The sequence below is a fragment of the Lutjanus erythropterus genome, chromosome 4, assembly GCF_056507025.1.
Source record: "Lutjanus erythropterus isolate fLutEry1 chromosome 4, fLutEry1.hap2, whole genome shotgun sequence".
Lineage (NCBI taxonomy): Eukaryota > Metazoa > Chordata > Actinopteri > Lutjaniformes > Lutjanidae > Lutjanus > Lutjanus erythropterus.
This window is the reverse complement of record NC_139320.1, coordinates 5,369,319-5,392,691: the sequence shown is the minus strand read 5'-3', so window position 1 is coordinate 5,392,691 and position 23,373 is coordinate 5,369,319. Positions and strand designations below refer to the sequence as shown.

The 23,373-nt window shown below is 39.3% G+C and overlaps 1 protein-coding gene across 1 annotated transcript in view; it reads left to right on the top strand.

Annotated features, from left to right (window-relative positions):
* The window catches only part of brip1 (BRCA1 interacting helicase 1), a 59,636-nt gene that overhangs the window by 9,525 nt on the left and 26,738 nt on the right, over positions 1-23,373 (top strand). Inside the window, exons 7-14 of the mRNA XM_084716806.1 lie at positions 7,116-7,388; positions 11,956-12,177; positions 12,288-12,487; positions 12,580-12,712; positions 14,288-14,412; positions 14,531-14,708; positions 14,907-15,047; positions 15,867-16,028. Coding sequence (XP_084572932.1) covers positions 7,116-7,388; positions 11,956-12,177; positions 12,288-12,487; positions 12,580-12,712; positions 14,288-14,412; positions 14,531-14,708; positions 14,907-15,047; positions 15,867-16,028 — 1,434 coding nt within the window. The remainder of the gene's footprint in view (positions 1-7,115; positions 7,389-11,955; positions 12,178-12,287; positions 12,488-12,579; positions 12,713-14,287; positions 14,413-14,530; positions 14,709-14,906; positions 15,048-15,866; positions 16,029-23,373) is intronic.

Here is a 23,373-nt window from a genome sequence, read left to right as displayed (position 1 = left end):
ATTGTAGTGTATTATAAATGTACACACCTCACTTATTTTAATGAGCGTGGACAAAATATTATAATAATAAAATAAACACCTCTTAATATAATAAATTTCAACAGCACCGGGAGTCCCTGTAGCTTAGCTAGTGAAGCATGCAATCCATGTGCAGAGGCTGTGGGTTCAATTCCAGCCTGTGGCTGTTAGTTGTGTGTCATTGCCTAACTCTCTCTCCCCCTTTCCTGTCTTCTCTATAGCTGCACTATCACAATAAAGGCATAAACTCCCCAAAAATATATGAAAAATCAGCAGCCTTTAAAATGATCATAAAATTGGATAATGATAATCATGATTAACCGATTAAGCTTTTTGTCTAGAAAAGATCAGAAAATAGTTCCTGCAGCTCAAGGTAACATCTTCAGATTTCTTGCTTCTTCCGACCATCCATCCATAATCCAAAGATAGTTCTTTTAGAATCACATATATCAACGGAGAGCAACAAATCCTCACATTTACGAAGCTGGTAATGTTTTACATCTCTGCTTGCGAAATGAACTGAAACTGAGTGAATTAATATTGCAGGGCCGTGATAGACTGTGTTAGTTTTAGCTGGGTGGAATGAAAAAACTAACAACAGAGTATTTTGAAGGTAACCGTGTTTTGGTATCAGGATGAAATTCTTGAAAGTTTCAAGGAAAGATTGACATATTTAAATGCTGATTATTTGGTGGCTCAGAACATTCATGATGAATCATCTTCTGCTGTGACTATTAGGTTGAATGTTTTTGGTCTTATCATGAAAAAGTATAGCATTTTTTGTGAATCAATTGCTGCAGTCAGACGCAACCAACTAGGTGCCTCAAGTAACACCATGTTCTGAAAAGTATCTAGATGCTGTTTCTGGTGAATAATCCATGTTCCTGAGTTCTCTCCACGTTCCAAAGACCTACAGGTTAGCCATAATCATTTGACATGCTAAGCCATAGAATACTGTTGCTCAGCTCGCAGGAATGGTTGAACTCTTCAAACTGCGTCTTTACTTGCCACAGGTGTGTGGCTTGGATTTAGACCCGTGGATGGTGGGAGGTGGAAAAAGAGGAGGAGGGAAAGTGAAGTCGAAAAAGCGCGTCCATCTCTGGTTTCCCTGCAGCTACATGACCCGGGCTCTTTTGTCCCGCGAGCGCTGACTGACGGCCTGAATGGGGCCCTTTGAAGCAAGCTCCAGTTTTAATTAAGAGGGTTTGCCTCGCCTGGGCCGCTGATCTGTGAAAGCCACGGGGATAAATATTGAATGGGGTTCACCCGCTGGTTACTGCGCCCGAGGGATAAACAGGTGCTTTGGAGGGCAGATATTTGCCAGGGCCCCTACCTGCACGGTGTGGTCATATCGGGAGGAGGGGGTGTTCGGTGTCATGTCTTCCGAGGTATTGGCTATTGAAGCCCACCCTTATTGGAATGAATTCCAAGCCCTCGAAAGCTGTGGAATGAGGAGCAAATTGGCGTCCAGTGAGAGGCGCCAGTGATACCGAAGTGATCCACTGCCTGCGGCCCCTCAGTGCCCTCTGACTGGCCCCCTCGAGTGTGAGATTTCCATCTCTCAGGTGTTGGCAGGGTGTATAGCAACAGAAGCCTACCTGTGAATATTCTGAGGTGTTCAGTAACACCGCTGACCTCTGTTCTGTCAATTCAAGAAAGCTTTAGCCGCTGCGTACACTTACACCTTGGCAGTGCAGGTGTACCAAGGAAATTTAGTATACTTGAACTAAGTAAACTTAGTAAACCTAAAGAAACTTAGTGTACCTGTCAGATACAGCGTACCTGTTACTGTTGCGTTTATAAGAAAGCACTTCCCTCGTGACAAACTGAGGGCATTCTCATTGCTAGTGGCACCCAAGGAGCAACACCAGTGGAATTGTTCTGTGCTGAAAGAACCAGTACGTTCTTGTTGCGAGCAGAGCTGGCGTCCCATTTGCCCCTTTTGCCAGTTATCTACATTCCTTTCTAGGGGGTGTCTGCTCTGGGCTGTGGGGCCAGGCTTGAAACCTTGTTGTCCTGGCATCTCGGGAGGCAAGCGCGTAAAAGGATACTCTTGTGTCAGCTGTTTCCTGCTGCCGCATTTGACAAGGGCCTCTATTCATCAGCAAGCCCTTCTACACTGCCCCAACCCACCCCTCCTCCCCCCACCTGCCAATGAATAAGTAATTATTGGCCATCTTGGGGCAGGATATTTGGATGGCTCTATTTAATGTGGCAGCAGCAGGTAAGGTGATCGGGCTCAGGGCCCAGGCTGTGGAGCGTAACTGTTCCAGAGGAGAAAGGTAACTTGAACTGGTGTTGGGGCCCCGCAGCACCTCTGTTTATTTTTCACATGGGCTCAGGGCTCGTTATCCCTCTTAACTCTGAGAGACGGCTCTCTAAGGGCTCCCTTTGGCCTACACTCCATCACACATTGTAATATTTGATGGGCAAACATGCTTGGAAAATCTGAGCTGCCGGGTAACTCGAACTACTCATCTGTCATCAGAAGTGCTACCTCCTGATCCCCATCATGAGGTGCATTGCATCACAACACATACCATTCATTCTTACGGGGAGTCGATCAGGTAATTTGTTGAGGATTTAGGGACAAACATGTTTGCCAAGCTCGTGAGGTATGTTTATTCACAATTAACAAATCTATAGTAATCTCTGAAGAAAGAGGCCAGACACTTTTATACAAAAGTCTGAAGATAATACCACACGGAGGACAAGGTGTGCGTGTCAGTGTTGACCTTTTGGTCTGATGCCATCAACTATTTAACAATTGAAAGTGCTACGATATCGGTTCTCTCTGAAGGCCCACCCAACAGTAATTTCAGGAAATCACCAATCTATTGTTATTCCACTCAAAAGACAGTGATTAGTGGATAATCTTCTCCTCTCATCTTTACATATCGCATGATTGTAGTGGAGACAGATAGTACTGTTGTGATTCAAGATCATGACTCATCTTACCCATGTGGATAAAATCCTCTTTGAGAAGATTTATAATTCTATACTCATATCGTACTATACATACTCATCAGACTGCCATGTTAATACTGGTGCGTGGTCTCCATTTGTGTGCAGGAAGCAGGAGAGCATTTAGTTTGTTTGTTTTTTTTAACTGCAATGAAAATGTTGTTTTTGAAAGGCTGCACTGGAATTACTGAAAATGTTTGGATCACATAAGTCAGAAACAATCCTACACAACCACCATAGGAATCTAAATCTGCAAATAGTATAATACTAATAATATTAGAATTGGCTTTTTTTTAAATCTGCAACTGTGCAGAAATACCAGCTTAAACAGAACATAATAATATGAATAATACTAGGAAAAAAAAAGCTGTGCAGTATTCAAATATTGATTTAGAGTTTGAATGTCAACATTATGAAAAGAGCTTCAAAGTGTTGGGTACAGCACTAATATCATACTATAGGACAGTCAGTTGAGAAACTGTTTATATCTCTAACTGTGGGCAACACCTGTTCACATTTAGAGACCATAAGAACGTATGTAACTGTATAACTTTAAGTGCGACTATTTCACTTGTGTTGAACATCATTCACTATGGTAACAAGTGGTTCTTAGACTTATACTCTAAAACCTAATACAACAATAGCATGAGAGAAGAATAGCAATAGATTAAATTCCCTGAAAAAAAAAAAAAAAATGTTAAAGAACAATTTCTGAATGTTTGCTAACATTAGCCACTACAAGTTTTTGGTTATTCCAGAATAAGTAGCAGCAAAACCTCTGAGTGTAATAAATTGTGCATGAGTGTGTTTATATGTTACGGAGTTTAACTTTTAATATGATTTTTGCTTTAAGCCTAGTTTGTTTAAGGGATTAAGGGAGACTCTAAATCAACTTCCCAAGTCAGTATCATGTATAATTTTAGGTATAAATGTTATTGTACCATGATTAATTTTGTTTTTATTTTCTTAGCCAAAGTTGATGATTCATTTTCATAAATACAAGACTGTCACAATCTCTGAAATACCATGTTTCAGTATTCCTCTCCTGCTGTAAATGGCATGTACATCTTAAACTGGTTTCCAGTGACTTCAATGCAAAATTTGGCATTTGTTTGCATTTTTCAGGCACTGTTCTTTCTGCCCCATGCTGCAGTTTGTACATTTATACATATAATATTACACTGTTACCCATATGATAGCTTAATGAATCTCCCTGTCAAGTTAGATTTTATTTATATAGCCTGGTATCACAAATTAGAATTTGCTTGAAGGGGCATTAAAATCAGATGACTCAAACTTTTTCAAAAGATGTCTTGCTATTGTTAAGTGTTTGACTTGATTGACACACTTTAGACATCTGAAAAACACTGAATCTGAAACATTACTTTGCTGTCTGGACTTCCCTGTGTTCAGGATCTGAGTGGTCTGTCTTCCAACATAAAGGTTGTTTTTTCTCCTGGTTGATACCTTTAACACTAACTTCTCTGCTGCTCCCAGGAAAAGCAAGTAAATAATTTTATCCCAGCTAATCTATGCCAAGTCCCTCTGCTTGATTGTACTCTAAGGAGGCCTTGTTGGTATAGTACAGTAAAAAACAATGGTGAATTTTCATATCTGTCAATATTTATAACTATTGATTGTGTAGGTTGTGAGTGATCACATGATGTGTGCTCTAAAGATGATAAAATTGACAATATTTTTGACCTAATGCCTCATGTCAGTATTTATCAAGATATCAACTATTGATGCTTTCACAAAATATTAACACAGTGAGATCTTTGATAAATAATCAGTAATGTGAATGTAATGACTGAATGGGTAAAGGCAAATAATAAAACAGCTAGAGCAGTCAGAAAATTACATCACTTTATTGCAGTGCAGCCTTTAAAACCAGGAAAAGACCAAACTTAGATGAATCGTTATCACATGATATGGCCTAAGACAATATCTTGTCTCGTATATTGCCCAGCTCTAACTCAAAGTCAAAGTCATGCTCATTTATATTTGATTTATATGTTATCCATACATGGGTATTATTGATATTATATCATAGTTAGCAAGGCAGTTCCCTGTAAGACAATTAATTGAATTTACTTGTAGCTGAAATTATAAATGGAGCAGATCAGGTTTAACAGAATTTCATGGACTTTGTCTGTGTAGACTCAAAGTGATGTCTTTCTGCTAGAATGTATTTATTTCCGACATTAACACTAAAATAGGGCCCGCTTTAACAAACATACCACAAAAAATGCCTCCAGCAAGAGAAAGGAAAGTATGTGAAGAAGTTAAAATAAAATACAGATGAGTTACTTGTAGCTACCAGGGGGTTCCAGGGGGTGAAAAATAAACAGTTAAACTAGTTAAACCAGTGTATAATCTGCAAAATGTATTTCTTAAATGAAGTATTTACCTAGATTGTTGTAACAGTGATTTTTATTCGATTTTTTTCATGTTTTCTTTTATTTTGAATAGGCACATGAATTTGATCAAATAAAAACAAATTAATCAAACCTAATAATGTGTTACTAGACCTATTTATCTTTATATTGGTGCTATATAGATAAACTTATAGATAAATTACTGCTGCAACTCCTGCTGCTGATAATACTGATAATGATACATTTTAGAGTACATTATCATAAATTATATTATAGTTCCCGTACTGTCTTTGAGAAGCCTGTGATTGGATGGTCTATGTGAGCCACTGAATGGTCAAAGAGTACACCACTTAAAAGAGCTCCACACATAAACAGGATCAGTTTCATAAGCGTTGCCAGCTACACTTTACCTTTGAGCGGGGAAAGAAAGAATTCACCACGTCACTGGACGGCCAATTATGAAGCAGCTAGATTTTCTCAGCCGCCACAATGGCGTCCTATCGTCTTTCAGACTCAAAAGGTCACCTGGTGGAGAGTGACAGGACACTTTATGTATGGATACAAATTCTTTATGGTTCTCTGTGTTTTTCAAAAGAGTATACAAGACAGTCTTCAGAGCGCCTATTCAACCAGTGGGTCATAGTGATGAGATGTAGTTGCATGTTGCCTCCCTCACATGATAGCATGTTATGTGTGTGAACATAATACTTGATGATTGATTTAACTTTTTATTATTATTATTTTCATAGATATTGCAATTAAAATATCAGCCTCAACTTTAATGGGAATGGTAATTTTTACCTTTCATTTTCATTGGGATTTATAAAATATAAAAATAGTGATTTATTAACAGTATCTTTATAAATAAATAAGTACCATGTGCATGTATATGTTGTTGCAGCCATAGTGTAAAGAGGTGTGTCATCTGCCATTTTGCATCATACAGAAAGACGTGGTGAAGTGGAATATGTATTGGATGTTGCGGTGATTCAGAATCCTGCATGGGCTCAGTTTTCCAAACTTGTTCCTGCTCACACCTGCACAGCTGAGAACCAGAACCAGTCTGTTACCTGTAATTATCTCAAAGTCAAATCCACACCTGTCCGGAACCGTGAATATAAGCCCTGCGACCTAACCTGCACCCGTGATTAAACGCACATACAGTCACTCACTTGTTGTCAGCTGGGGCAGCGCCTGTGCCCCTGCAGCTGTCAATGTGTTTCCATAGTGTTGATGAGCCTAGCTCGCTGCTATCAAAAGCTTATACTTTTTTAACTTTTAAGCAAAGCATCAGACGGCATTATTCTGACAGTCATTGAGGGCACCAGAATCCTCCCAAATGTTTGATTTTGCCTTCGACAGTGTATTATCTCCAGCTGATTAGACTTGATGTTATAGCATTAGGGAATATAAATGTTAAAAATACCACACAATCATTTTACTTCTCTATGACAGTAAACTGAATATCTTTGGGTTCTAAGTTGAACAAGACATCTGAGGAAAACATTGGAAAACATTGACCAACATTTTTCATCATTTTCTGACATTTTAAAAAAGTGTTAATTGATTAATTGAAGAAATAATCGTTAGCTGCAGCCCTAGGGTCAGCACAGCTGTAAAGGACTGTTGTTTCAGCTTTAAAATTACATTTTGCTCAAAATATGCCAAAGGAGGTGGATTTAACTGTAGTACATACTAAAATGCTGAAATTGTAGTGAAGTATCGCTCAGCATTTGTTTCTTTTTTTCTGTCCAGACCCCTGAACCCTGCTCCCAGTGCCCGTGTGGTTCAACCAAAGACGGTGTGAAGGACAAAGAAAAAGATGGCAAAAAGAAGCTTCCTAAGATCTTCTTTGGCACCCGCACACATAAGCAGATAACTCAGATCACCCACGAGCTGAAGCGCACTGTTTACGCCCATGTTCCCATGACCATCTTATCCAGTCGAGGCCACACCTGTGTCAATCCAGCGGTGGCACCTCACGCCAACCGCAACGAACGCTGCAAGGAACTGCTGGAGGCCGAAGATGTGAGGATGTCAAACACACCTACATTCACATTAAACCTGTTTTTAACTTTGAAGTAATACTCCACCTGAAATTTAGCTTTTTGATATCAGTTTCTCTTCATACAAGCATTACATGTGTCTTTGACTTCTCGCAGAGAGAAGCAGCTGTGGTCAACTTGAAAACATATGGGTCACAAATCTAATGTTTTTCCTGCAACAACTTCTATGTCCCGAAAGATGTAGTGGTATTGCTGTATACATTGGCCAAAAACTAATAAATGCCAGTACAGACATATAAAGATACACTGTCAGCCACAACATCAAAACCATCTGCCTAATCTGTCTAAACAGCTCTGAGCCATTGAGGTCTGGACTCCAAAAGACTTCTAAAGGTGTCCTGTAGTATCTGGCACCATGATTAGCAGCAGATCTTTTAAGACCTGTGAGTTGCAAGGTGGGTCCTCCATGGACTGGACTTGGTCTTCCAGAACATCCCACAGATGCTTGATTGGATTGAGACCTGTGGATCTCGGAAACCATGTCAATACCTTGTCCAAAAAGGGATTAAAAAATCCCAAAACACACAGACTGTTTACCTGCGTGCAACCAAAGCAGACTGAAAGTGAATGGTCAGTACTACTGTGACTACAAGAGGAGATCAGAATGCTTTTGGTACCACAATCTTGTCCCTTCCCATTCAGATATCTCTTAATAAAGATCACCTTAGTCCATGTGTGCCACTTTGACCCCCCTATTAGTGGACCCTCTTGCCTCACAGTGAGAAGTTCTGGACCTGAACTTTTTGATACCAGTAGATTTCTCTCCCTCACACACATACTCAGTTGACCTCACGTCATCATGTATTGTGAATAGACCTTTGGTACGAAGGTTTTTTATTCCCTCTGTAACACAAACCCACAGGTATCTGCTGCTACCAGACAAACCACCTTCAATAATGTCGCCCCAGAGTAGCAATTATGCTGCTACAATATCCACAATTGGTCCGGCAGGCTCTTTTTGACACACTGAAATGTCAAGAACCATTGAGGGACCTTTTCTTAGAGACATGAGACACTTGTAACTCCCATACTTTCCTAAAGTTGAGGCGCCTACTGTAATGAAGACAATTACGCTGTCATTGGAGGTGTTTGCCTCCCTCGGCAATTGTCTCACTCATGTGAAATGGCTGGCCCAGTCATAACCTCTCACTGGAGTCCTCATCACCTTGGGGTCTAGTCTGGTCAGTGTCAGGTTACCATGCTCTAAAGGCACACACTGATTCAGCTAGTGGCGTCTTCAGTCAAAACACCTCCCTCTGTTTTAACTGTGCTGTAAACTGTCCTGACTTGCGTAAATGTGGCTGCACAGCCGTTAATCCCCCCAACTCCCCTTTCACTTAGCAGACAGTTCAGTGTCAGCAAAGTGTCCAAGCTTAGCACATCATTGTGAGGAGTAGATCATTTCACCCAGAGATGATTATTCCGTCTGAGGGTTACTGAGTCCACTGGCATACAGTATCTGTGTGTGACAGTGTCACCTCCAGCTGTTAAACTCATAAAGAACAGGGTGGGACATATGAAGCAGACACCTCCTTTGACACAGTAATTGGGGCTTGGTACGTGAGATGCTGCTTCTTTACACATCTTCTTCATTCAGTGTATGAGTGTCAGGACATGTAAAGCACTACAATAGCTGGAACACCTGATCACAGGCAGACTCTGAAATACTGTATGTCACCTGTGGTTAAATTGGAAACCAGAGAGAGGAAAAGAAATTCAACAGTCCAGTTATCTCAGAAATATAGGAAATTCTAGTGTTACATATTTAACTGTCTTTAAACTGGAATAGTTGTTACTAATAAAAAGGAAGATGAATGATTCTGTTCAATATAATTTTCTTTTTGATCAAAGGGGCTATTAATTGACAGTTTGTATCAGTTTTCTTTTTGGAAAGGAATTTTCATAGTTTACAGTCTTTGACATTTTTACATTAAGCCTTTTTCCTATTTTGCATATACCTGCATTTGTAGGGGAAGAGGTATTTAAAAGCTGCAGTACCTGTGAGCTGCTGCTCAATTCTTAGAAAACTTTCAGTCTTCAGGTATATTTAGGAATAGCTCTTGATACATACAAGTTTATCACATCACATACATTCATCAGTATTCACCTGCGTAACATCTAATAAATCCATATGTAATTCTACACTAATCTGCCAGCAGTTACGTGTTAAACTTTCTTCTAGCTCTTCTCATACTCTGTTAAAAACAGAACTATACACAACAGAACCAAGGGATCTTAAATTTGTACTGTTCTCATCACTTAAAGGAAGGGGGCTTGAAACATTAGTGGAGTCGGAAAAAGTCTGCACAGATTCAATCCATGTATTCCAAATTTGGTAGAATTTGTTTTTTTGAGTCCTCAAAGAGTAGGTCAGATTTTCAATTTTAAATATTACCATCTTCGCTTTAGACCATGCTTCATCAAAACTTTTCTTCAAATGAACAAGAAGAAATAGAACTGCAATGATTAATCAATCAGTCATTTGACAGAAAATTGTTCTGCAACTGTTTTGCAAATCAGTTAATTGTTTTGAGTCATGTTTTAACAAAATGCCCAAATGTTCTCGTTTGTGATTAATTTTTTTGAGTCGTCTATGATACTAATCTGAATATGTTTGGATTTTGAACTGTTTGTACAGCCAAATACCATATCTACTGATTAGTGTACATGAACATGATTTGTGAATTGTTTTTTTTTTTTTAAACAGTCAGACTTTCAAAGTGGTAATGACAAACATAGTCTATAAAGAGAAGTTGCAGGACTTTGATACAGGAGGCCAGGGTTTGCTTCACATGAGAGACCAATAGTCAGTGTTGATTGTTTTAAGGAAGTAGTTATTTTAACCCAGCTCATGACCTATGCCTAAACCTAACTGAGCAGTTATATAGATGCATGTCTTAAATTAAATATTGCGACTATTTCAGAAATTGCTGTGAGACTGGGTTGTTCTCTTGGACAAAACATTTGGCAATGTCACCTTCAGCTTTGGGGAAATGTTAGAGGCAATCAATAGATTTGATTGCAGCCCTGAATACAACCATGCCACCACCACTAGAGAAATTACTATTATTGTAAGTACTCAGTGCAGTTTGGGTCAGTTGTTTATTTTTTTTATGCCTCTTTGCACTTTATGAACTAAACCCATAACCTTGGGCTTCCCATTGCTTGAACTTGTGATTGTGAGGCTCTGATAATAGGTTTCTCCTTTTGCTTCCACTATACTTCACAAACCAGGATGTTTCAGATATATGTCCTTTGATGTGGCTGCAGTGGAACCAACTCTGTCATTTTTCTGGTCTGTTTGGTAGGTGAATGACGTAAGCGTTTATGGGACAGGCAGCAATAGAAGTGGCGCTGATATTGTTGATTGTCTGTCATGATTAGATTGAATTGAGGACACTTCTGGGACCAGTTAGTGGCCCATAAGATCACTTGGTAGTTATTCAGTTTGCTCAGCTGTAAGTATTGTGATCCTTTGATTTTCTATATGATTATTTTTCCCTGACACTGTTTAGCTGTGTTGTATCTCCATTTTTGCTAGCCAGTCTTATGGTCCACCTTTTGATTTCTCCATTCTTCTTCTTTTTTAAAGAGAATGGAGAAAGATGCAGGAATAAATGGCTATTGTTGTTTTTGTCGTAATCTTGAGGCTTGAATGATGACAACCAAATAACCAAATGATGATGACCACAGTGAAACACCAGTGGAAGATGGCATTGTGGTTTTGTTGCTTTTGTTTTGAGGGGGCATGAGGATAAGCTCTCTCCTAACAGAAAGGTTGACTTGCTCACCACCTCACAACTGTAGTCACAACTGCTTACCACTATCACTTTGACACCAACCTCCAACTGTCTCTCTCACCCGAGAAAACTTGACGGGAGCGAAGGGAGCACATCACCCTGCTAGGCAAGTGTCCAACACACATCTCTGTTTAAAAGGGTTATGGGTTATGTTAAACTTCCGAGGCTTGAAACAAAGTTAGTCAGCTAGCTATACTGAGGAAAGCAGGTAAGAAAACAATAGCACAAATAACAAGGCCATGGTTTAGAAACACACTTTCAGGCATCTGGTTTTGCACTCCAAGACTCAAGAATCCATTTTGCTAGGCTAAGTTATCCATCTTTGTCTGCACTAAAAGAGGTGCAGCCAATCAGTGTCCTAGGATTGACTGCTGCCAGCTATGGACATGGCTTTTTTAGCCAGTGTTAGACATGATAGACAGATGGTTCTTCCAATCACCTACTAAGCAGAGCACACATCCCATGTCCTGAGGCTGTCAGTCCTCTGCAGAGGCTGTGGATTCGATTCCCATCTCTCGGCCTTTGCTGCATGTCACCCCCCCACTTTCTCTCCCCCCTTTCCTGTCTCATTACAGCTGTCCTACAATAATGAAGGCAAAAAAGACTGAAAAAATAATTTAAAAAGCACCTAGTACTTGGACTGGCTGATTTCCAGTCCCTAATAAAGTGGCAGTTTTAAACCTTGGTCTAACTTGATCCATTCTCCGTGTATCTTTAAATGTATCACAGGGTACGTCATGCTGCTACTACCACCGTGTCCAAAAGATGCAGGACCAGAACACATTACAGCACGTCCATGGACTCCATCAAGCCTGGGACATTGAGGACCTGGTTGCACTGGGCAAACGGCTCCGGGCCTGCTCCTACTTTGCTGCCCGTGAACTTATGCGGGAGGCCTTCATCATCTTCTGCCCATATAACTACCTTCTGGACCCAATGATCAGAGACAGTGTGAGTAGATTTTGCCAGAAAAATGGAGGAATTGTAGAGTGATCAAACGTGGAGGAAGAGAGTAACAAGCTGAGTATAGTTTTTAACAAAAAATCTGTTTTTTTCACCAGATGGAGATAGACCTAAAAGGCCAGATCGTGGTGCTGGACGAGGCCCACAACATTGAGGACTGTGCAAGGGAGAGTGCTAGCTTCACTTTGAACTACACCAATCTGCTGTCATCAAAGGATGAGCTCGACAGCATGGTCAACAACAACATCAGACGATCCAAACACGAGCCACTCAGAGACTTCTGCTACAGCCTGATCAAGTTAGTGAATCAGTGACTGCGTTGTACTCAGAGGTGGGTCTCGTAAATTCGAGTAAACATTTACTGAGGGTGTCTTTCTGACTGTGCTGTAGCTGGATCCAAAAGAGCCAAAGCTTGATGTCTGAACGGGGATATGAGAATGCCTGTAAAGTCTGGAATGGGAAGGATATTGTGCCCATCTTTCACACCCTGGGCATCACTGCTGACACCATCAACATTATGAAGGTACATGAAATATCCACACCCATCCACAGTCAGGTCGAACAAAATCTGTTTTCGCAAGCGGGTGAGAGAGAGCAATTGAACTGATAACCCACCGACGTTAGACGCACGCCTGTCAATCAATTGCAAGTATAGAGAGGCGGCACTCATGTAGGTCATCCTGATGGTGGCAGGACGACGATATGTCCTGTGTATTTCTTCAGTGCACACATATAATTGGAATTTGAAACCAGAAGTAACCCGATCAGGGGCGCCCCTGTAGTTCGATTGGTGGAGCCTGCACCCCATGTGCTGAGGCTGTCGGTCCTCTGCAGCGACTGCTGGTTCAATTCCTGCCCTTTGCTGCATGCCATTCCCTCTCTCTACCCCAGCTGTCTCTTCAGCAGTCTCTATCAAATAAAAGCAATAAATGGCCAATAATGAGCAATAATGGCCAATTAATGACAATAAAATCCCATAAAAAAGAAAAAAGAAATACAACTGGGTCAAATGCATACGATGAAGGGATGTCACTATACTAGAAGTTTAGTAGTTGATACCAGGTTTGGAAGTAACTAATTACAACTACGCAAGTTACTGTAAGTAAGTCACTCTTTTGGGTACTTGTACTTTTAGTGGTTGAATATTTTTATGTAGTGTAATTTTATTCCTAACTGACTATGTCTTGCCGAGTGGTTCCCAACCTGTGGTCCGGTCCTCCTTTAGGGGGGCACCAGAAATTATAGGGAGGGTCCCTAAGAGTTTATCTACTCTGAGGCTGTCAAAATAAGATTTGCACATGTTAACTTTGTCCTCAATTAAAAATAGTAGTTTACCTTGTAGGATACTTGGTAGGCTCCAAGGAAGATTTTAGCAACCACTGGATTATTATTTGAAATCTACTTAGTTACTTTAATTCACTATTGAGTAGGCCTACAATTTGAATTAATATAAGGATGAGGATGATAAGGATGTTTTTTTTTTAATCTAGTATTTGTAATTGCTTAACAGATTAACTTTCCACCACTGGTTATTGCCAATTCCAGTGAAATTTCACGATTCTTGATATTCAGTTCAATTCGATACCATGGTAAGAACCAAAAACAATAATATTCAGCCAATATTATTTTTTATGGACACCTGAAATTAAAACTCTTTTGAGCTTCAAGGACAAAAGACTGAGGTGGGAGATATTTACAAAGCCTAATGCAAATTATGTTGTCATGTCTGAAAAGTAAGTGATTTATGCTGCTTAATAGAATATAAGCTGAACTCAGTGTCCAAGCAGCCTAATTTAAATTTACTGACACAGGACTAGGGATGTGCGCAATTAGTCACCACCCTCACTAATCAGTAGCATAAATACTAGTCGGTTAAACTATTTATCAATATTTTATCCATGTACAGTGCCATTTACCTGTTTGTGTTTTCTCTCTTTCCATCCCTTTAATTGTTCAGTCTGAAAGATGAATCATTTTGACTTGTGATGTTTTGAAGGATAATGTTAATTTAAAATATGATTTGGTTTTGTTTTGTGTGTTCTGTAATTGTCATCAGCACTGTTTTCATACGTCTTCCACTCATATGTCTTTGTAACAGCAAAACTTGGCAGCAGTATTGGAGAAAGAGGAGCGTGCTGGTTTGCCAACCATCAGCTCAGCTACCTCCACTGTCCTCAAAAACCTCCTCATGGTGCTGGACTACATGTACAGAAGCAACCACAGGTCAGAGACAAACCAAATGAGTCCGCTACACCCAAATCCTAAGTCATGCCAGCGCCTCAGATGAGGTGTTGTAAAGAGTGAAGCGTTGAACGATTGCTTAGTTGTTCTCTGTCTGCAGGTTTGATGAAGACTACCGTGTAGCTCTGCAGAAGAGCTATACTTGGACCGACCAGGCCCCACCTGATGTCCCTGACGCCCATGGATTTATTGTCCGCCAACGCGGCAGAAACCGCCAGAGTGTCCGAGTGAAGATAGACGTCCTGACACTCAGCTTCTGGTGCCTCAACCCTGCTGTGGTGAGAGGTTAGACATGGCAGACCCTGCCATGTAGGCCACACTGAATCATGAATTAACAGCTGGCCAAGTGTTGATAGGAATTGTTGTTTAACATGTCAAAAAAATATTAAAGACCCCTTGATATTTAATATTTTGATTATGGCATAAATTACCAATGAACATGCTGCTTGGAGGTTGATTGTGTCTGTCTCTCCCAGCCTTTCTCTGACTTGAGCAGCACGGTGCACAGCATTGTACTGACATCAGGAACCCTATCACCCATGAGCTCCTTCTCCTCTGAACTTGGGGTGAAATTCTCCATCCAGCTGGAGGCCAACCATGTGATCAACAAGTCCCAGGTCAGTAACACTGTGGCAGGGTGCTGTGTCATACTGCTTGCCCCCCTCCATAGCTTAAAGCCCTGAACCTTTACGGATTTTTGGCTGATGTCACCTGCAGTGCTTGAGTTTGAGAGCGTGTTAGAGGTTGGAATGATGCAAATAGGAATAGGGACAGCACTTTGTGACATATCAAAATGACACATTCATATGAAGAATATAAAATGAGAGACAGTTACATATTAATAAAAAAGAGGCGTATACATATACACAGAAATATACAGATTTTTAGGAAAAAATTTCCACGTTTTAAAAGCAGACTGCTTTTGTTGTTGTTTAATAAACTGAATGGTTAATCCAGTTCAAGAATAAAAGGTGAGATCTTGGGTAATGATTAAATACATTTCTGTTTGTGAATCAAAAAACTTTGCTTATAGAATAAAGAAAATAATTAAGCGCACCATCATCTGTGGTTTAACGTCGTTTAACGTCACAACATTATGAACTGTGGGTAATTCCCTCAGGCAAAGTCTGCAGAAATGCAGACTTCCAGAAAGCGTGCATGAAGAGCTCCAAAATTATGCAAGCGAGCCCTCATAGACTTTTGATCCAACGTAATAATCAATTCAACAGTGGGAGAGGCATAAACCCACACTGGCTTACGGGAATGCACCTCAAAGTCTGTGGGGGAAGACACTGGAATTGGAACCTTGATTCCTGGATGTTTACACTCGCCATTTAATAATTTGATAATAATACGCCAATATGACCAAGATGTAATTGATTTTATTAGATAATAACGGTGTTATGAACTTGAGATTTCTGATGCCCTCTCTTCAGGTTTGGGTGGGCACTGTTGGTGCAGGACCCCAAGGCAGAACTCTCTGTGCCACCTTCCAACATGCTGAAACGTATGTCTTCCAGGACGAGGTGGGTGGGCTGCTGCTCCATGTCTGCCAGGTGGTGTCCAAGGGTGTGCTCTGCTTTTTGCCTTCTTACAAGGTAAATATCTCACAAAAACATACACTACTGGGACAGGAAGCACAGGCTAGAAAAAGGAGGGGACAAAAGGAAAGAATAATAAAAAGAGATATAAAATATGAAAAACAGTACAAAAAGTAATAGTTTAAAAAAGAAAAGAAGAAAAAATAAAGATAGTGACGGTAAAAAGAGAGAGGGTGGAGGAAAGAAAAGAGGAGGGAGGGGAGTAGAATGAAGTGAATAGAGGAAAGAGGAGATGAGAGTACAGGTAAATCCAAATCTTTAAAAAGATCAATATAATATGGCTATGAAGTCAAGATAGACCTAATTTCTTCCTTATGTAAACATAATTCACGGTGTGAATTAATTACATATTTTTGAAGTGGTGGTGGATTTTTGCAGCTTAAACTTTTCCACATATGACCACTGGGAGGAGCTAGAGACCATGAATTGGACTCAGGTCTGCCACTGTTGTTGTTTGAAGGTATTTCTATTAACTTGTACAAAACAAGTAAGAGTTTTCAAACCCCAGACTGGATTCCCATAGATCCTCTGCTAAGAAGCAGCTGTCAGCGGTGTCACATGTTACAATAGATCACCACTAATCAATAGGGGTACTTGTCAAGTACTTGTTAAATGGCGTCATCCTCACAGAACTGTATCCTCTTTCAGTTAATGAGGGCGCTTCTGAGCGCGCACTCATAGACACTTTGTCCCCCTTTGTCTGTTATGCGTTTTTGTTCATGAATAATTAATGTACACTGTAGCTCAGTTGTCACATTAGCTTACTAAGGGTCAAGTGGATTTCATTTATCATTGAGTGTTTGTGCACACCGCACATGTTATGTGTACCTTTGGTCAATTAGCAACCCTGGTCAATGAAACAGAATACTTAACATAATAATGAGTTTAAAGTCATTAAAAAAAAATAAAAAATCACTTGATTCTTTATATTATAATGCAATGGTTTCAAACCTTTTGGCTTGTGACTCCCTATAAAGAAGCACTCTGTACTTTCATCCCATTGTTACTGGTTTCATTGTGCTTGGATTATGACCAATTTAACCTAAGAGTGTTCCTGCCATTTTCTTTTGGATAGCTTTTAGAGGTAATGTTTTTCCAGTCACTCTCAGGGAAAAGGGAAAGAATAGAGAATGTCTGAAAAATGGAATCTTATTTATAGGGCTGCATTATTTTCATAGTTGATTATTCTGTTGATTATTTTTTTCGATTAATCGATTAGTTGTTTGGTGTTTCCCTAAACATCCTCGAATGTCTTGGCTTGCCCACAACAACCCAAAGATATTTAGTTTACTTTGATAAAGGAGCAAAGAAACCAGAAAATATATTATATTATTATATATATTTAAAAGCATGCTCTGAATCTTAGAACACGTCTATATAATGTCTGAACAAATTTTGACTTTTGGACTTTACAACACTTTGGACTTAATGTGAAAAATTTGGATCACGTGAGTTAAAAACAATCCCATGCAGCCACCACTTGAATCTAATTCTACAAATGGTATAACAGTATAGCCGAATCCTTATTTGCAACTATGCAGAAATACCACCTTTAAACAGAATAACTAGACATGAGGATATAAAAGCTGTGCATCATTCAAATGTTGATTTAGAATCTGAATGTCATTATTATGAATTAAGTTTTGAAGCTTCAAACTATTTGGTACATACAGTGTTGATTCAAAAATATTTATATTTTTCACTGTTGTTAATTATCACAGTCTCTCTTGCAGCCCTCACACCACCAGTTAGGGGACCAGAAGTATAATTTTAAACTCTTTGAAAAAAAATTATGGTGGTGGATCAATGTTTCTTGTTCCAAATAAAAAAAATACTACCTGTGTAATAGGGCTACAACTGATAATTTTCATTGTCACTTAATCTGTCGATTAGTTTCTCAATTAATCGATTAGTTTGGTGAAAAATGACAGTCAGCATATGTCCTCAAATGTCTTGTTTTGTTCGCATCTCGTCTACTGTTGAGAGGAGTACCAAAAACAGAAAATATTTACATGTAAGAGACTGAAATATGAATATTTATATTTTTTTAGCTTAAAAATGTCCCCAAAACTCAAACTGAGTAATAGATTATGAAAATCGTTGATCAATTTAATATTCGATAATAACGATTAATTATTGCAGCTCTCTGTAAATGATGTACATCACATGAAAATATTACCTAAACCTTCTGTCAGCCTTGAATCACACTCAATATTTCTATAAATATTCTTTACACCCTCTTTGTTAATTAAATTCTTCATTTTTTACAAACTTGATATTCATTACAGCAGTGAAAACCCTTATCTGCTTTTCTCCTTATTGTATTTAGTTTATGGCCTCTCCCACTGTTATCTTTACACTCACATGCTGTCTGAGCTGGAGGTACATCGTATCATAGAAGCCAGTCGTCGCTGACAGCCTGTGTTTTGTTGCGATGAGTCAATGTCAAGTTGAGAGGACACATCACTATCCATCAACCGGTGGACCTTCACAGTTGTGTTTTGCTCTTGGCAAATTTTGTTTTTGCCTTTGGCATATTTGCGTGGCTCGTGTTCGACTTGTATTTCAACGTGTGTCACATGCAGCGATCATTGGTTTGATTTCTCCGCAGTCCTTGTTTGCTCGCTATCCAGTTGCGTTCTCAAACAGCTGATGACACCGCCATCCAAACTGTGAGGGAAAGCTAAGACTCTGGTTCTTGTTGTTTTCTCATTTTACCTTCCTTTTTGTCAGCCTGTGATCCCAGCCGAGGAGTGACTATGAGCTGTGGGATGTTTTTTTATTATTGATAGCCGTGTAGGAGTCTTCTATCTCTCTCTCTATGCTGATGCATAAATATTTAATCTGCAGTCAGCTCTTAAAGATGAGGAGATGAGGGGATATGAAGGGCTGGGGTATTAATTGGAGCCCGTGGAGGCCTTGTTGGTGCCGCTGAGTCCCGTCTGCCCTGTGATGTGTGTCTTTGTGTGTGTGTGTGTGTGCAGGCAGCACAGGGAGGATAGGTCATCTCCAGACATCCCTGTTCAGTGTGTCTAGGTGATGACTATCAGCCCCTCCTGCACAGCTGGCTCAGTGCAGGGTGAAGGAGGAGGACCTCGAGGCTCTGTTTGCTGCCCTCACTTACACACACATCAACACACAAAGTCAAAAGTACACAGCCGGATGTTTAAGTTCAGTTTTATTGTCTTACATACAGGTTGTAAGTTCTGCTGCTTGGGGTCTCTCACATCGAAACAGTAACAAAAACATAGTTGACGTCATGAAGTAGTGCGGGATCATGGGAGGTTGTATTTTCATTGTTAAACAACCACCATGGCAGATGCAAATCTATCTGACATGACTCAGGCACAAACCATGTTCAGGGATGAGGTAATTTTACCATCTTTGCTGACTTTGTACCCTGCTCTCTGACATACCCTGTGTTTTCCTCTTTCCTGAAGTTATACAAACTAGGGCTGCAACTAAAAATTATTTTCATTCTTGATTGATCTGTTGATTATTTTCTATATCAATCGATTAGTTAGTCCTGTCAGAATCTTGTCACTTGAAACACAGGTTTAGACACATGTCCATAAGCTTCATATGTTTTGACCTATTTTCCAGTTCTTTCCTGTATTTTCATTGTCAGTTTATGTGTCATTCATTTTCTCGATTTGGTTTGGTCCATAAAATGTCAGAAAATGGTGAGTTTAAGGTGATGTCCTTAAATGATGTTTGGTTTACTATCAGAGAGAAGTAAAGAAATCAGAAAATATTCACATTTAAGAATCAAATAAAAAATAACACAAAACAATTAACCAATAATAAAATAACAGTTGTTGACTAGTTTAATAATGGATTAATAATCAATCATTGCAGCTCTACTAGAAACTAGCGGCTAGTAGGAAATGAAACATTACCTTGAATACATTCTAGATTTCTGTGGGATCGCTCAATACCACTTTTTCATGTCTGTGATCGATACTGCAACCCCCCTCAGTTAACAAATGCATATAGAGAATGAATGCTGTAGAACATGACATGGAATTAAATGGTGTACAGGGTGCTGCTGTAAAATAGCAGGGTCCCAAATTAATAATCTTATGGTAGGACTAGGAAATGTAGACAAAATCAAATATAAGCATATTTCACATACCTCTATATTGAGATTTTGGAGGTATTGGGAATGACTATTGGTGCACAAAATATTAACGCAATGAGATTTTTGATAAATTATCATAAGTAATGTAAATATAATGACTAAGTGGGTTAAGTAAATAATAAAACAGTCTGGTACATTGAAAAAACTGCCTCTCTCTACTGTAATGCAGCCTTTAAAACCAGGGGAAGAACACACTTATACCATATCATGGTATGACAATATCCAGTCTCCTCTCACAATATCGATATAATATTGATACTTGTGTAGAAGAGAGACTTTTACATTTTGTTATTTCATTACATCTTTTTCATCCTGTTGTGTAGTTCTGTCTTGTTATGTTGTGTTTTTTATCCTGTTGCGTCTTTTACATCTCTAGTCATCCTGTTACGTTGTTTTTCATCTTGTTACGTCTTTTACATAGTTTTTCTTTTTTTTTTTTTTGTCTTATTACATTGTTTTTCATCTTAGTGTTTTATATTGTTTTTCATCTTGTTATGTCTTTTTGGTCTTTTATTATGTTTTTCTGTCTTGTTAAGTGTTTTACATCTTATTATGTCATTTTTTGTTTTGGTGTATCTTTTTAAGTCTTACACGTTGTTTGTGTCTTGTTACGTGTCATGCATATTAAGTATTAAGTCTTGATGTTGAACAGCAGCACGCACTGATGGAAAATAAGAATAATCGACCATTCCCCTCAAATGCATTAAAACTAAAGTGACAAGTTTGTTTGACAATGTAAGAAGTAGAGAAATTTTCCGACACTGGTATCAGAACAAGCAAGCAGAAGAATTAGTATCAAAATCAATCTAACTCTGACTTTTGCTGTCAGTAATGTCTCTCTGTTTGGTCATGCTGAAAGAATAATTGTATTAGTATTTCTGTAACTGAGGTTGTCACTTCCCAGCAGTGACACTGGTGCCCTGCAGACAAGTGAGTGCAAAGAAAACTCAAGAGAATGTTGGGCATTAGCACACAGCTCAATACATTTCTTTTTTAAGACACATGGACACACAAAGTATGCCTGTAATCATGGTCACACACACACACACACACACACACACACACACACACACACACACACACACACACACACACACACACACACACACACACACACACACACACACACACTTTCCCAGAGAACCTGGACCAGTGCTGTGGTTTTGTAGCACTTTAGCCTCAACAGCCCCCCAGTTAATGCCCATTAAAACCACAGCGGGCCCTGCTGTCTGGTCCCAGCCGCCAAATGAAGGGGACCAATGCTCCACTGGAGAGAAGGACTGATGGTTTATTAAAAAAAAAAAAAAAAAGCAGGGTTTGCAGAGGTGAAAAGATGGTGGGGAATACAAGATGCTTTTAAAGGAGATTGAGATAAGGGCCATTAGGTGATGTCGCCTCGCTGTCTGTGTGAAGACGCACCCAGCGCTGGCGCCTGGGCTCTGCAGAGCATGTGTCAAATCAAAGTCAAACCGGACTGCAGGGTGAACACCCACCAGCACGCACTGTCCTCAGCAGCTCAGGGGCATCTGAAGCACCAATAACACAGCTCCACAAGTACTGTTATTTCAAAGTGAGGCTGTCTCTGTCTGTGTTTGGGAGCATATTAGATTCATGGGTCAATTTGCCCAGTGTAGCATATCCCTGCTGATTTTTTTAGAGCTGAGGTGATGTTTTATATGAGTTTTTACAGTGGAAACTTCAGGGTTACTGGTGTTTGACTAAGCTGGAGCTTTTTTTGGGAGGCTTAGAGTTTCAGACTTAAAAACACAGGTCAGATGCCTCAGTCATCTCCTTGTTCTGTTACAGTAAAGCACAGTAGTAATTTGTTACTGCAGTGTGTTTGACATATAATTAAACATAATGTGGAAACTTGAGAAGTGATATAAGAACAAACAGGGCTACAATTATTTATATTTTAATCATTTAATAACTTGATCTAAACATTCTCACAAAAAGTGAAATTGTCCAAGACGACGTCTTTCAATTGCTTGTTTTGTTTGACCGGCAGTCCAAGTCCAAAACCCAAAGATGCTCATTTAAAAATGACAGAAAAAACAGAAAAATGGCAACTGCTTTAATTTGAGAAACTGCAACTAAGGAATCTTTATGTTTTTGTGAGATAAATTATCTCTATAAAGAGATACCTGCATATGAATGCAGAATCTGTTGGCAAGGGACAAGATTTTGGTATCAGAAGTGCTCTGGTTTCTTGGTTGCATGTAGGTTAACAGTTATTGTGAAGAGTAAAGGTGACACTGACACACACTAACACTGATTCAGCCTTTCATTGGCTTTTTAAAATTTTTCTGCAAATGTAAGCTGTCCTTAATTGATCATTAGTAGCATTAATGATCAATTAATCATTGTTTTAAAAAAAAGAAAACTAAAAATGTTGCTTATACTAAACAGTGTCAAATGAATTTTTTGCCTCCTCAATCAAAGCTTTATTTCCTCAGCGACATTACATATTCTCTGACAGCATTAGCATTAGCCTAGCCTATGAAACATGTAAAGATGTAAAGCCCTACACATTAAACATATGTTCTTGAATATCAGGTTACATGTAGAGCACGCTCATAAAAATAAACAGTTATATTACAGATCTTTATTTTAGTTTATTAAATTTTACTTGCTTGACCAAATTCTTTATCAATTGATTAATCAATCATCAGTTAATTGTTATCATCCCTAATCTGCATTCAAATGCAGGTATCTTTTTATGGAAACTATCCTCCAGCTCCATCTCTGCATCTCACGTTGCTACTGTAACCAGACTGTTAGCAATGACTTGTGCATGGAAAAGGAAGTCTTGGCCTGGATATCTCTTATCCGTTGTTTGAATATTTGCTCACTACATCAGAAGTTCTGAAACATGAGCTGTTTCCTCCAGAAGTTAAGTCAACGATTATTTTCAGTGTCACTTAACTGTGTCACTTAAAACTTTGTTGTTTATTGATTTAATTGATTAATTAATCCTGTTACCATCATGTCAGGAGAAAGGTAGATCAAAATATGTGGAGCGCACAGATGTGTGTGTCCCATGAAAGGATCAAAACCTACAGTGTTGGTTGTTGGTTGGTAGCACGTATTGTGTGTGCATCCACAGTCTGGTCTGTCTTCTTCCTCTGTGCTGTAGAGCTCCATTGTTGTCCAAAACATGTAAATGAGACACTGGTTGCACTGCAGCGCTGCTGCCAGAAA